Genomic DNA, 16,444 nt, shown 5'->3' with positions numbered 1-16,444 from the left:
GAATAAAACGATGGATCAATGGATTTTAAATCTTGGTCAAACTGCAACAAAATTATATATATATATATATATATATATATATATATATATATACTTTATTCTACATGTTATTATTGATTCTTTCAAATACTGTGACATGCCCATCATTTTTGTCTCATCTGTGTGTGCCAAGTTTCAAGTCAATAGTGGGTCAGTTGCTGCTCACAAGTAGAAATTCTGCAGAAAAAAATGCCTACATGAATTTACAGATAAAAGATTCAGACCGCCTCCATCGGCCAGCTGCCTAACATTGTCTCTCCTTCGAATGTACAGAACTTTTATTTCTAAAACTGCGGATGCCAAAATGACTCCTTCCATTCACAACTCTATTGGAGATCAGCCTGTGCATTGATCTGGTGTTTGAACAGGAACATTATTTATCATGAGAAAAGATCAAAACTGTAATACGTTTACTCGTATCTCAGGATATTCTAGTTGATCTGCAGAAACATACTTTTTAAATGAATAAGCCTCATTAAAATCTTGCTGGTGATCTTCAGTAGATTTGGAGTTGTGTATCAAAAAGAACCAAAAACGCTGCATTCATCCCGAGCAGCGTTTACTAGCATGACCGGGTCACAAATGTAATTGTGACTATTTTCAATGAGCTCACTGGTACGGAGCCCGGGTGTTCACAAATTCCTCATTTTCGCCGATACATATTTCCTTGTGCTGCAGACGAACCGTAACATTCCTCTTGCAGTTCAGCTGCTGCTCATTTACTGTAATGTGTGTGTGCTGATTTCTTTGCTGCTCTATATCTGCTTCATCAACATGCAGCCGTGTGTGTGTCCGGTTTCCTCCAAGCCCCGACTAATCAGCTGCTCTGCATCATCTGTCTGAAGGAGACTGGCTCTGTGCCCTCTGCCTGATGCTGCCGTAGAGCAGATATGGCCGGGCTGACACCGCCACCTTCCCTTTGGCACCAGCCTACGTCTGTGGAGTTAAAGGCTGCATCACGGCCCTTTAGATCTCCAGTTATAGATCAAGAGCTGCTCTGAAGAAGATTTACGTCTATACGGTATAGATGGGTGGCATGATAACGAATGTCACCAGTTTGTGGCTACGAAAATAAAGTGTATTGTCGCTACACCTGTTGAGCTTTTCTTTCTCCCATATACATAATGCAGTTTTCCATGAACACTCCAATTATCAGTCATCTTTTTAAACAATGACTCCTGGAATTCAGACGGCGGTAGATTAAAGCAAACTTATTTATAGTCGACGGCCGTGGATTTTGTGGACAACTGCTGCGACCGGTTTTAACAGCTTTAGCGAACTAGTTAATTAAGCTAACGTGGGCTTCATAGGTTTGATGGAAACGCTGTCTTTTAATATTTCAAGCTGACACGTTTAAAATATTTTCTTGGCTACTTGATATCATGATAAAAGATACTTAAGTGTCTGTATGAGACAATAGACTGTATATAAGAAGTGGACGTAGTCATCGTGACGCCACCCATTGGTGTGTGGACTGCCATTGTGAAGCCTCGAGTTCGGCGATTTGGCCGCTGCCATCTCGCCTTTTGGCAACCAATGAACAGAAGGTATTTTATTTGGACTGTAGAGGATCGGCGTAGAGATGTCGTATACAGCTCTGGTAGGGTAGCAACCTTCATGGTCTATTTTACTCTAAATGGGATCATAATTTACTAAATGAACATCATGCTGTACTGAAGAATACTTGAAAATAGCGACTCAGACCATTGGTCATTTTCTCATAGACTTCTGTATAAACTGACTTCTTTTTGCAACCAGAGGAGTCGCCCCCTGCTGGTCAATAGAGGGAAGACACTTCCACATTGGCTTCACTTGTCAGAACCGTGGGTTGCCACTCTGTATGAGACGCACCGGGCTTTCAATCGACTCCAGTGTAACTCCACCAACATCATTATTAGACGCTCAGAACAACAAGATGTGAGTGAGAAGTCCACTGAGGGAGGGAGGGCTGCTGATGGGTCCAACAAACACAGGACTTTTACGGTTACGGTAGTTGGTTTACTTTGTTATTTTTTAATTTGAACACAAACCATGATCTTTTTTCAACCCATGAATAAGTAGATTTCTTGCCTAAACCTTACCAATTGTGTACAACATCCATCACGCGCCACTTTGCGTTTCTGCAGGCGGAGAACGAGGCTGATATGAAACTTATTCATGAAACTTGTTTTTTGATTCAGAATCATTGAGTTTTAAAGTATCCCGTGGTTATATAATAACCACATTATTGGCTGGCCTTACACTGATTGTAAATGTAATGATAAAAGAGTTACATATTTTGTAACATTATATATGGCTTTCACATAATTTTGCTGTCGACTACTATTCTTAGAACGCATTTACTTCTAGAGTGAGAATCTGCACATTTGAAGGAAGATGAAAAAGAAAGAAAAAATATTTGCCTGGAAGAAAATTGCAGCACCAAAGACCAAATTGGAAAAAAAATCATTACAGGGGGCGGGGGAGATTGAGTATTTGGGCTTCTCTCTCTGAGTCATGATTGTCTCTGAGTAAGGAGATTAAGATAGCATGCGTCAATCCAGGATTTAGAGCGAGAGAGACAAATGCAACCTCCTCACAGACAGCCAACGCAGCTGCACATCTCAAGCTCCCTGCGGTCATCAGACAGAGATACAATAGCTGCATTAATATCATCCATACAGCTTAATTTCTGGCTTGCTTTGCCCCTGTAACAGATACATTTCATCTCCCATTTATCGTTCATAGATAGCAAGTCTCTGTGCTCTTCTGCATGGCACATTATGATGCAACATGATTACTGCTGCTATAAGGAGGATTAAAAAAACCAAACATTTTGCCAACCATTCCAGTTATGATCTTCTCTCACTTATTGCACTGTGGCATTATTGAACCACCACTAACATTGGAACGGTCATCTCTGTCACTCTTCTACAGTATAAAAAACATTGAGAATTTTTTTGGGGGAGGTTAAAAAAAGATTGATGTATAAAACTGTAAAAAATTCTATCATCAACTTGGAAACCGTCCTAACCCCAAAGGAAACAGGTCTACTCGCCTTATTGCTCCACTTCCTGTCTGGAAGGAGAGCAGGTACCTGGATGTAATGCCCCAAGGCACATTAACTAAGAGGCTTTTCCTATTCTAGGTAACAAGCAGCACTATCCAGCGCAGTGTAATGCAAGACAGGAGGCCACAGACTATGCTGTCCGGAGACAGGGAGGCTTCCACAAGCTGCACTTTGAGACCATCACATTCAAGTCACAGAGCTGATCATGATCGGTTTTAGTCAAAACCCAGAGATATTTGAAAAAAATAGAATGTTTTGTAATTAATGTTGTTCTGAAAGTATTTCAAGAACCCTTAAACCTGCACTTAATGATTTCCTGGCCAGTAAACAAGATATTAACTCAACATTGACAACTGTTAAGAGTTGCACATGCACGGTACAGTTAGTGGATATGGTCATGTTAGCCAGAGCGAGCAACATTTCAGTATTTAGGCAACATTTCACACTGTTAAACATGTTTTACAAAGGGGTTTAACCACAGCAAGGCTGAACAACAATGCTATCATTGTTTTGACATTTTTGCGAGCTCTGGCTAATGTTACATTCTCCACTAGAACCTGCCCGATCGGTGCTGTGCATGTGCATTCATATCACGTCCATAAAGGGTTATTAGTATACTGTTAAATAATAACAATAATAACAATAATATATGTATATATATATATATATATATATATATATATATATATATATATATATATATATACATTTGTTTTATGCACTTTGGTATTGATATTGACCGATACACAAGATGAGAAGCAGTATCGGGGAGGAAAACATGGTATCTGAACAGCTCTGTTTTTGGTCCCCTGAAAGGTAAATGCTCTTAAGATGCTCAATGCTCCACTAGGTCTGCCTTCTGTTTGGTAGTCAGCAGATACCGTGATGTGTTTGTTTGCCTTTTCACTGGAAAATGCTGCAGCAACAAATGAGAGGGTGAGATTTAAGTTGAGTTGTAGGGCTGGAAAAAAAGAGCAGTTTTTTGTTGTTTCTCAAGTTTAGTCCCTCTGCAAGTAGCCAGAAAGACTCAAGCTCTTGCACGCTTTGAACAACACAAAAGAACACATAATTTCATATAAAAATATGGATGAAGACACATTATACACTGATGATTAAACATTTTCATTTTGGTTCACGGTAAATTAAGTGAACAAACAATTATCTTTCTTTGGATTAAGAACTAAGAATTGTTCAACAACTCAAATATCAAGATTATTATGCAACAGACTGAATATTTCTTCACCCAGATGGCTTGAATAGTTTTTAAGGATTCTGGATACAACTTTCATAACACCAGTAAATATTGTTGAACAACCCTTCAAAACATATCAGTTCTCTCTCTGCATGTGTTTAATGTTGGTAATTGAATCTAATTGTAAGTTAAATACTTTTTCAGGAAAATTCTGAAAAAAACGTGTGTTATTTATTAAACGTTACAATCAGTATGTGTATTGATAGCTTGTACAGCATGAGGAGGAGGAACATGACTCCACCGGCTGCTGCTACATGTTTAACATATGAATTAAAAACATGTGCACAGGTTTGCTTCCAAAACTACAGCGAGTTGACAGCAAGTCCAAGAGTGAGTGGAAGAGAAGGGCAAGAGGTTGAATGCATCTAATCTTCACAAGCCATTGGTTATGCAACTCTCTCTGAAGCCTGTGATTTTCAGCTAGACACATGACATGATACATGCAGCATGTGGATCTGCAGCTTGTGTTTTACTGAGTGCAATGATGTGGAAAGGCCTTACACAAGGATTAACGCCCAGTGCAACAGATGGTGTCTCCTACCACTTATACACACGCACACACGTACACGTACACACACACGCACACGCACACACGTACACGTACACACACGCACACGCACACACACACACACACAAAGAAAACAACAGAATACTACATATTGTACCTTTTTCTTGGGCGGCATGGCGGTCAAAGAGGTCCACGAGGGTTATCTCACGGTTGTAACGAGCAGATCAGATTATCGTTCAACTGACTCCAGTGAATGAGACATGGACGAGTGTGCCACGAGACAGAGTTTTACCTCTAAAACGGGTGGATGTATCCGACGATGCCGTTAAATGCAACACAATAACGTTCGCCGTGTTGTGCGTAAAGAAGAAATATTTCCCAAGAAACACGACCGGAGACACCAATGAGCTGCGTGAGGGGTTTCACTTAAGTCTGTATTGTGAGTTGAGTGTAGTTACCCTCTCCTGAGTCCTTTGGGTATTAAAGGCTTATTTCTCCGTGGGGCATCTGTTGCACCGCGCACCGCTCGCTGTGACCTCGCGCTCCGAACAGACCAAGAAGGTGTCCAACCGTCCGCACCGTCCGTGCTTGTTACGCAACGCAAAGTGTGGAGTGTCTCATTTATGTCGTTGAGCAGAGTTGGCTCTGTGTGTGTGTGTGTGTGTGTGTGTGTGTGTGTGTGTGTGTGTGTGTGTGTGTGTGTGTGTGTTCGCGTGTGTGTTTGTGCAAAAACAGGAGTATTATAATGGACTGGCTCCAAAACAGAAAGATGAAATTAAAAAGCACGGCATAATTCCTTTGTGTCGCACACAACTCTACAGACAGATCAGCATCCCAACAGCAAAATAGTGATACTCCTTCAACACATTAGTTTAGTGTCACACGCTTACAACTCGGTGCTTGCCAAGTATCACACACACACACACACACACACACACACACACACACACACACACACACACACACACGCACACACATCACTGATGTTCCTTAAAATACTGTGTGGAACTGCTTTCAGTGGGGCGAACAAGCACATATCAGCGTAAAGCACCTTGAGGCATGGTTCCCAACCTTGAGGCTCGGGACACCCCCAAGAGACCCAAAGTAACATCTCCAACCATGTCACAAGATGATTGAAAGGATCTATTTCTCTCGAGGATACTTTTATTAATTCAAGCCAAACCCTTGAAATAAAACAATGTGTGGAGGATAAATGACACTTTGGGTTAAGTTCTCTCAATTCATGTCCGCAATCAAACCATAATCTGTAATGGTGTCACACTGATCCTTTTTACGCGGTCACTCTGCAAAACTGGAGCCACTGCTCAATAAATAGGAACATATATTGAATGACTAGAAGTGATGGTAATGACCATTCTGCCTGTCCTCATCTGTGCTAGGGTCCTTCCTCTGCTGCCAGCTCTCCGGTGACAGTATAATGGACCCTGAAAAATGATTTTGTTGGTCAAGAACTTTATGAGGTGACTTTTACACTCCTGTATCTCTGAAATGACTGTAAATATGCCTCCAGTAGTGAGAAAAGGGGAACAGTTGTGTCATTATCATTTGTGTCCTCTAAGCCTTGGGGAAATTACTGCTTAAATGGGCAGAGGACTTTATTTGGATGTATATATTTTTGCAACAAGCGTGCAAAAATGTGTATCTCTGGCCAGCTTGCTAACGACATGTTGGACATCCTTGTGCTATCCTTCAGCCTCCTTTTGTATCTGCATGTGGGTCCTACTCCTGCACTCCAAACAACAACAGTACGAAGTGACCAACACGTACACCCAGCAGAGCAAAAACTGTTTTTTAAGGAGATTTTTTGCATACTCCCGTCCTGGAAAAGATCCCTGCTCAGCAGCAGTACTTCAGGCAGTGGTTTCTGCAAACCACTCAATCCTTCTTGTCTGCCAGTTTGTTAACGCCCAGCCTGTTAGCAACCTGCCAGCTTCTCGAGATGAAACCCAGTGTTTCTTTGGACGTTGTTATCTCCATGCCAGGCTGTTCCAGAGGTCGTCCTGTCAGCTCCGCTGCCCAGCAACTCAGAGTCGGACACAAAGCCAGTTCCTGCTCCAGCACCTGCTACTCTTTCCTGTCGACGGCCCGGCCGATACCTGGACCCATCTCATATCCGTGTTCCTGTGGGGTCCCATCTGCGTGGTCGTCCTCCAGAGGGGTGCTGCCATTGCTATCGGCCTCCTGCTCGACCTACAGGTGAGCTCGCCAGCATCTTACAGGTGAGCTCGCCAGCATCTTTTTTGCCCGTTTTGTTGTATTTTACTTTTGGGATATTTTATTTAAGTTGTGAAAACTGACATTTAAAAATTCTGCAGCAACAATTCATTTCTACAATGTGGTATTGCTAAGGGGTTACTACGCTTCCCCCTCCGCGTTTCAGCCGAAAGGTTAGTAAAGCTGCTCGGTCCATTTGTCACTGAGCCCTGTCAGACGGACAGGCAGGCAGGCAGGCGATACGGGGAAGTAATACAATCTCAAATGAGAACTTTAGGTGGTGAGGGGCAGAGATGACTGTTGCATAACTGAGAACGGAAAGAAAACATCCACTGGGCCAGGCTGTGACAGTGTGGGGCAAGAAGTTGTGACACTGACCTCTGTGGTCACAGCCACATCCGGGGCTACAATACACACAGCTGCACACATGTCCTTCTCAAATTCTCTACTAGTGGGGAAGACATTGCCATCAGAGGTCACACCGTCTGTGACAGAGAAAGGGACCGCAAAGGGAAGGTCCCAGCATTTAGCCCATGACCTAGGATTGAACCAGACTTGGGGCTTTACGAAATCTGTTTCATGACACCTAAAATCTCCTCCAGTGAGAGCCAGCGCTCCTCCAGTGCCAACAAAACACTCAAACAGAGTCCCTGCTTACTTTGACTCCCTCTAAGCGCAACTGAAAAGTCGTTACATAAGGCAGTCTGACCGTTCCCTTTGAAGAAGTGAGCATTTATTTCTGAACCTGCAAGTGGGAACCCTACACTTACAAGTATTCAGAAAAATTTTTCATCCAATGCAAACACACAAAAACAGTTGACAATAAATACTTTGAGCCCACATACAGTACACATACAGAGCGGTTCAGATTTGTTGAACATTAACCAATGTCTCAAGACTGCTTCAATTAAAGACGGACAGCCAATTAATAAGGGAATAAGGATATTCCTAAATATAATATCGTAATAACAAAATCGTGAACACTCATGAAACAAAACTGAAAATGTTTTCTGTGTGAAATGTCAGCCTCAGGATTCATCATTAACTGATTTAATATTCACACAGTCTTTACAAAAGTTATGTTTCCTGATATTTAGGTAACGGCTGATCAGAGATTCAAATATTAAGTAGTTAGAAACTAACATCCTGAGCGGGAGACGAGGAAGTGCTTTATTTTTCGGCCATAATGTGAAAGCGGCCTCAGAATGAACATGGTAATGTATTTTGCTTTGGTAAGAAGAAACATAAGAAACATAATATTCCCCTGATCACAAGTCAAAGAGTTGAGAGCCACTATCACTATCACTATCACGCCTTCTCACAGAACCGGTCATCTCACTCCCTACACGTGTTCAAGTGCACATGTGCTCTCACACATACATAAACAAACATCTGTCCCTAAGCTTCTTACAACCAGAATGTGTGTGCGTGTGTGTGTGTGTGTGTGTGTGTGTGTGTGTGTGTGTGTGTGTGTGTGTGCTGTCAAACTGGGGACAGAAGTGAGAAGCTGAGGCAGAGATGGATGGCACGCACTATTTTAGGCAAAGCTCCACACAGATAGAAACCACACATCTGCTATCAACAAAAAAAAAAGAGTCATTCCCTACGATTGGACGCAACCAAAAAAGTATTTTCATGACTGCCTTCATGCACTGTCAGCGCACGCTAGCCCCTCCCATTTCAGACGCACTGATTTGAGCCTAATCATCACCTTTTGCGAATGCTCTTTTATTTCTAAGCTGGCTGGGCAGGATGACGTAAAGCAGCAGAAGAGCACTGTCTGGCTTCCTAAATTAAGCTGAATTAAACATGTTTTAATATGAATCTTGCCAATTCTGTGGGAATTCCTAAATATATATATATATTGTATATGTAGCATTGATCATGAGAAATTAAATATGGCTGACAGAAATATTTAAAAAAGCACTCCATCCCCTGTCTACTCCTCCCCCCACCTACCAGCCAGAGAGGCAGTACTCACCCACGAGACATTTTTGTTCTTTGGCACTCTTGACATGGCTTGCAGACGGAAAGGTCGAGGGCCCGACTCCTGAAACGCTCAGCGTCCTCACACACACACACACACACACACACACCACAAACACACGCACACACACACACACACACACACCAACACACACAGATCCCAGTCCACCTTCAGCAGCCCGCTTTTCATTTGACGCCCTCCACCGCTTCGCCCCCTATGCCAACAACACTCACCAGATTTACATCTGCCTGGAGCGTCGCCCTCCAATCACACCCAGCTAAACATGATCCCAAACTGACTCAAGGAGGAGGTGGAGTGGGAGTGAGAAGAGGAAACAAAGGTAGGATAAGTCCAGAAGTGTCAGTCAGAGGCAGAAATAGAACATGCAGAAAAGTTCCATCAGTTTTCCACCTGGATCCCACTCTTCCTACTCCTTCAGGCAGTCTGCTCTCTTCAGATTCATAAACCCTGTATGAATATGCAACCAAACATCTGGCTGATGCCCCTCCTCCATGATGCCGGAGGCTGGGGCAAGCAAATGGCCAATCCTGCCCTCCTTACATCTGGGAGAGGAGAGATTGAGAAGAGATGGATGGAAAACGAGAAGTGGAAAAGGAAGGGTGGGATGAATATGAATAGATGTGAGAGAGGAGAGCAGAGCTGGGGAGATGGAGGCATCATGAGTATATCAGGATGGTGAGAGAGTGAGTGAGGATGGAGGAGGACGGACGACGGGAGAGGTCACGAGGCCGACACAGATTGGAGGGCAGGTTACTGATCCCTAACATGAGTTTATAGAAAAAAGACATTTGTTGTTGTGAAATACACAATATTTCTCCATAACGTTCCCAAAAAAGATATAAAAGCACATGTGTCTACTCTTAATGATTACGTTGTGTCATCGCACATTTCTTGTAATCCAGGGATTGGCAGTGATTGGTCAGAGAGAGGAAGAGATGAACTGAGATAATAAATACAGATGAATGTCTCTATCAATCCCAAATCCCAAACTCAGTTTTAAGACTTTGGAGCTCTGGAGCCACTAAGTCCTGAATATATTGCACTCCAAGCAAAGAAAAGTTGTGTTTTTAAAGGACTGGTTAAACATTTTGGGAAATGACTCATTACCTCTCTTTACAAGAGTAACATTAGAGGATTGATCTCCTGTCTGTGCTTAAAGGGCAGACAAACAGGTAGCCGGGAAAGACCCAATCAAGTAGCGAACTTGGGTATCTACGTCATCGTTTCCAAACTTCTCCGTTTACGACCGTCCACACTAGAACTGTAACCCCAGAGTTTTCGAATGTATCCGTTAGCAGGAGCTTTTCCAAACTAAAATGGAAACGTGGTAGTGTGGACATGGCCTACATCTACAGTCGGGGGGGGGGGGGGGGGGGGGGGGGGAGTTAATGAGCCTTTTTACAGGAAGCCTGAGACCCAAACCTTTCATTGCAAACACCTGCTTCTCTTCAATTGTTGTCCTTAGGACATGAAATAACTTGAAACTAGTCCATGAGGCTATATTTAATACAATAATTGCAACAGCTAACGTGTCCCTTTACTTCTCAAAAATGCCTTTCTCCGAATAAATCAATAAATATTGAAATCGGTGAGACCGAGCAGCCCTAAAGAGCTTTTTTGGTCCTCCACAGATACTCATCTGTGATCTACAATCCCATCGCCTCCAGTGAAGTAGAAAATAACAGTGTGAGTGTTGAGTGTGGAAACCGGTCAATACCGAGCCCAGCTTGCAGCGTGTTTACCAAATCGCCAGGATTTTGATTCAGCGTGATTATCAAAGTCCACCTTAGCGCTGTAAGGATCTGCAGCCCGTATAGAAAGAAGCTGCTGGCTACAGTAGGAGAGCAATCACAACTACCTCTGCACTCAAAAGCATTCAAGAGATGCTGCATCTGGCACATGAAATGACATGTGTATATCCTGTAAATGAAACAAAGGTCAGCAGGCTATACTGGTCATGCTTTGAGAACATTTTTAACTGCTACAGTGTCTCCAGAGAGACACACTCCTCTTCAGATTTAACCCTTGATATATCTGAGAAGAATTAAATGTACATTTCATTAATCAGATTTTAAAATCTCGGCGACAGAAGAAAACAGGTAATGAGACAAACTCACTGTCACTACTGAAAATCACTTCTGTAATCTGTCCATTTACATTTTAAAGCCTCTACCGACACTCACGTGAAGTGATTATCAACAAACCATATGAACCTGCTCAAACAGATTTACTGCACAGAAAAGCAATGATTTCCAAACAAGGGCTTGTTTCCGATTCTTTTCGAAATCAAACCCACGTGAACCGATATGATGTGTTGCATGTCATCCTTCCCTTCTCTCTCCCCATATTTCCTGTCTGCCTCTTTGCATGCTATCAATTCAAAGGGTGGGGTTTGTAATAATAAAGTTTTTTGTTACATTTGTTGAAATATTCATTACACTCTATGAGCAATTAATGCATCAAGTGCTCAAACCCGAAAAAAGAGTATCTGCGGCTGTTGCATGAGGACAATAAGCCTGTCTAATAACTGCATTCGGCTCGACAAGCACAAGCCACCTGCCCGTTGTTTTCTGCTTGTGCACTCATCGCTCGTCACGGGGGTCATAATGATCATTTCATCACGATTATGAAGGAGATGAAGCCACTTTCGAAGCCAGTGCCGCATGTTACTTTCATTGTAAGAGAGTTGGCAACTCTGGATGTTTTTTCCTGTTGGATAATTACAAAAATCCAGCGTCAAATGGAAGTACACCAAACAGAACAATAAGCTTAACGACCATGCCTAAAATGTGAATATACTATTAGTGAACCGTTTTTTTAAAAGAGAAACATTGAGTTTTCCTGCAATGTCTTTACTTTTATTGAAGGTTTAACAAGTTCATAAAACTAACATGTCTTCAACTCCTTTTTAGAGCCAGGCAACCATGAAGATAATCTTTTTTTAATTATGAATGGCACGTATTTTATGCTGGAAAAGTTGAAGGTTGTGTTATTGTTGCTTGTTTTCCACCTTTTTGGAGTGATGTTGCCTACAAAGATTGTTTCATTTGAATAGTTTTTATAAGCACGTTGAAAGAAAGCTATACAATATTCCATAATTAAAAAGCAAAGATACAAGAAAAGTCTGAAAAAAATAAATAAATTGGGAATTAAAATATGTTTATTTTCTTATTTTGCAATCTAGTCTTTTTTGAGGAACCACTGTCATAAACCAAGTTGTGACTTACATTTCTTTACATAATTTAAGACTGAAGGTCAGCCAATGGATTACAAATATCTGATGAGTAATGTATTTGAATTAGCAAAAGCATGTTAACCATTCATCTTATCAAGCCCAAGTGCATCTAAACAACACATTTTGTAGATTTAGCTTTTTTTCCTTACATTTAAATGCATTTGTTCGGTTCAGGGTTTGTACTTGTGCTAAACTGACTTCTTGATGTGTCACTGCTTTTAGCAGTGAGTGGCTCATTTGATTCTGTGAGTTTGTTTCCTGGCTTGTTGCTGAGGTGGGCATGCGTTGCACACATTGCACGCAGCAGAACAGCATGTGGTAATCTCCGAGGCTTTGCGCTGACAGCCCATTGAGTGTTGGGGGCTGACAGTAAGCCTATTTCATGTGGGAATGTGGCTGCAAAAGGGTCCCCGGCAGTCAGCGCCATCACACAATGCACAGCTCTGAGACTCTATAGTTATCAGCTGCAACAGCACTTAAAAAGAGGTTGTGGGGACACGTGATGGAAAAAGCAACCATGACTGAACTGAAGCATCAAACGGACTGGTGGACTGGAGAGGAAGGAAATGAAGGAAAGCAAGGAAAGGAAGGAAAGGAAGAAGGAGTAAGTGGAAAGACAAGAAGAAATGAAAATAAAGTGGAGGAGAGAAGTGGATGTCCTCTCCGATCCTCTCTGTCATTAAGAAGAACTGGCCTGTTATGAGATAACTGCACCTGTCTGTCCTCCCTCGCGCCTTCGGACCGCTCAGCCAGGACAGATGTGAGGAGAACAGCTCTTCTAAGCAGCTGTCATGTATTAGAAATCACCTCCTCTTTGATTAAAATCAAACTGTTGAATCCATGACATACATGTTAAGTCTCGTACTCGGATCAATACAGAGAGCTGTTTGACAATGACACCACCATCTGTCCTTAAAAGCTGCAGCCGGGCTGAAAACTCACAAAGACCGTCACCGAGAAGTGAGCGAATAACAGGTTGTAGGAGACACTCACAGCAGCTTGTGTTATTGTGCTTACACACTGCAGATGCAGAAGACGCCTGGCTATGAATGTGAATGAATCATCAGCGTTGTTTGTGAAAGTGACTACACAGACGCACAGATGTGTCGCCCCGCTATCTGCCTCAAGACTCCGCTGTTGCTATGGGATCAAAAACATATTGCGATGGTCACTTACATATGTGGACTGCACTCTCCGCCAGTGTCCCAGCCCACAGCAATACATCAAGGCATCCAGTTGAGGAGGGGTGGGGTGGGGTTGGAGGGGGTGGGGGTGGGGGGGGGGGGGGGGGGGGGGGCAGAGCGATGGAGTCTGCGGGGCGGGTCGTCTCAGGCCAGACTAATACACAGGATCCTAATGGCACAGGTGATCCACCTGATTGCCACCTCTTCGGGGTCCAAAAGAGAATGTCTCTCCTGTGTCCACAGGTTCTCTCGGGGGGAGGATCACCTGGGGCTCCAGCGGCTGGTCCCTCTCATGAGTTATGTCCTCAGGTGAGTTCAGGTGATCCAGACACCAAATGTCTCACAGCCTCTTCTGTGTTCCGTCCTGTGCACCTGTCTGATGTGCGTGCAAGGTTTGCGTGTCTTCTTGTGTTAACATGCGTGTGCTCAGAAGGACAGGTGGTTCATCTGTCATCCTGTTTTTATTTACCCTCCCACTACCACACCTCGCCCCTCTCTGTCCCTCGATAAACATCCAGCCTCCCCTGGCTTAAGCCCCCCGAATAGTCTTGCTCCAAAAACTACTTCTCTCTGTGGGTGTCTCTCAGTGCTCTGTAGTCTGTCAGATTTATCCAATCAGAGGCCTCGCATCACTCCACATCCGCCTTGCCTGTATCCTTGTCCATCCCTTCCTTGTGCAGTAAGTCCACCCTGGGAGTCCAGATTTTCAGTTTCTGTGCGTTTCCCCTTTTCTTCCTTCTCAAGAATCGCAGCTCTCTAGCTCCTCCTCCTCCAGTATCTCTCACTCACCACACTGCTGTCCTCTCTCAGGGGTCTTCTCTCATCAGGAGCGTTCCTGCTTACCTGAGTCACTCTTTGCACTCCTGTTGTGAGAGTGTGTGTGTGTGTGTATAGGCTGCAGCTGTAGCTCACGCTCTCCCTCTCTCTCTGTTGCCATGCTAGAGCAGGTAACATTCGGCTAGCGCAGAAGACACACAGCCTGAATTCAAATGTGCCTCCAGCCTCTCAGATTTACAAAGCCCCCCCCCATCTCCCCTCCTCTTCCACAATCACTCTATCTGTCCTCTCCCCCCCCTTTATCTCACTCTCCTCATCTTATTGTCCACAATGTCTGTTGGTTTGTGCCAATACATTTTGTGATTATTATGATACGTCCTCCTATAGACATCTGTACAAAATCACTTCAATCCATCCAATCGACCTTTTTAAATCCAAAAATGCATATTCTGTTGTTAGAATCGATATTCCAACAGCGGACTCAAGTCCTACATATTCGCGACAGAATCACAAACGTTTCAGAGCAACAGGTGGTTATTGCTCGTGGTTACAAAACAGTTGGCACAGATAATGAACACAGATGAGTGTGTACTTCAAATGTATTGGTAGGCTTTTATGTTGTTGCTGTTCATGTTATCAACAGCTGCCGTCACTACAAGGCGACCACGAAGCATTCGTCTGAGTCGCCGGTTAACACGGTCACTCCTAAAACCGAAACACCGGCGCCGTATACGGCTGCAAGCTGTTGACAACCACTGGACTGATCCACAATCCTATAGCCTATTATAAAACTCAATAAAGTCTAACTTCTGAGTCCAGCCACTAAATATTGGGCCACTCACGAGTAGCACACGGATATGAAAAGTCAATGTGTTTTAGCTTACATTCACAATCTTTAGTGGTTAATCTTAATTGTTTACACATTGTAAAAGGCCTCTTGGTGGCAGTGGAGGTAAAGTTGGTGGATCACCAAGTTCAGCACGATTCATCTTATTGTGATCATGAAGGATCTGCACAACAGTTTTTTGCATTTATTTTGATCTGATTTAACGAATTTAGAAGGACTAAATGTCATATTTTTGTATATTAAAGCAAAATTAATCAAAGTTGTTTTAAGACGAAAGGGAATAAGAAAATTAATACTAATGCACTAATGCTTACTTGCAGATTACAGTATGAATCATTAAGAAGGAGGATGATCATGACTGTGGGAAATGAAGAGAAGTTCATTTTAATTTTCATACCAGTAAATGAAAGCAGGCCAGCTCTGGTGTGATTGACTCGTGTCATTGGCCTTGTACCATTAATAACGCATTTAACAAATCTTTCCACTTAGTGAGGCAATATAAATTCACTAGAAACAGGGACATTCGCTGCCATTTTTTCAAATTCCTTCATTTAATTTTTTTGGAAATCCCTTGAAACATTGTGTCCTGCAGCGCTGGCTCATCCATCAGACAGACAAAGACCAAGGGCTCCACAGGGTGTTATTCTGTCAGATGTGGGCCATCAGCGTCTCTCCGTGGTGTCACTGTGGCATTCTGCGCTCATACAGCCCACACACAGAGCCCAAGGTGACAATTCAGTGAGTTATATTGGCATGCAGACACTTAAAGCACCATGGCGCCTCAGTGAGATGCTCGTTTACGGGACCCAAAGAAGAAGCCGCAAGACACAAAGAAAATACATTTGGCTCTGTGAGAGGCGAATATATGCTGAAGACGAATACTGCCACTGCAATCCAGAGAGAAAGATAGATAAAGCACATTGTGTCTTTGGTTAAGTTGATACGGATTGGTAGCTGGTATTGATCTCTTACCGCATACACATCAATAACCTCAATAAATCAGTGGAGAACCATAAAGACTGCAGATGCTATACAAGTGGCATTTTCATGGCATGTTTCGGGGAAGGTTCCTAAAATCAATACAATGGCATTCTGGTACGAGTGATCCCCTTTATTCTGTGAAGAAATATATGTATCCTGCAGGGAGTGTGGCCTCTTCCAGGAAGACGACGTCCCCGTCCTCAGGGTACAGGACTCTGTGTCTGAGTCTTCTGTAATAAGTAATAATAATAATAATAATGTATTAATCCTAAATAACTTACTTAAACAGCAACTATGTATATGAATATAAATACATAATATTTGTTTCT

The 16,444-nt window shown here is 42.9% G+C and overlaps 1 protein-coding gene across 1 annotated transcript in view; it reads right to left on the bottom strand.

The window, feature by feature from the left end:
- cacnb2b (calcium channel, voltage-dependent, beta 2b) overlaps positions 1-13,550 on the bottom strand; it is a 28,216-nt gene extending 14,666 nt beyond the window's left edge. Inside the window, exon 1 of the mRNA XM_034555400.1 lies at positions 13,503-13,550. Within this exon, the coding sequence (XP_034411291.1) occupies positions 13,503-13,550 (48 nt within the window). The remainder of the gene's footprint in view (positions 1-13,502) is intronic.
- Between the last annotated feature and the right edge of the window lie 2,894 nt (positions 13,551-16,444).

The sequence above is a fragment of the Cyclopterus lumpus genome, chromosome 17 (genome assembly GCF_009769545.1).
Source record: "Cyclopterus lumpus isolate fCycLum1 chromosome 17, fCycLum1.pri, whole genome shotgun sequence".
NCBI lineage: Eukaryota > Metazoa > Chordata > Actinopteri > Perciformes > Cyclopteridae > Cyclopterus > Cyclopterus lumpus.
This window is presented reverse-complemented; position numbering and strand designations above follow the sequence as displayed.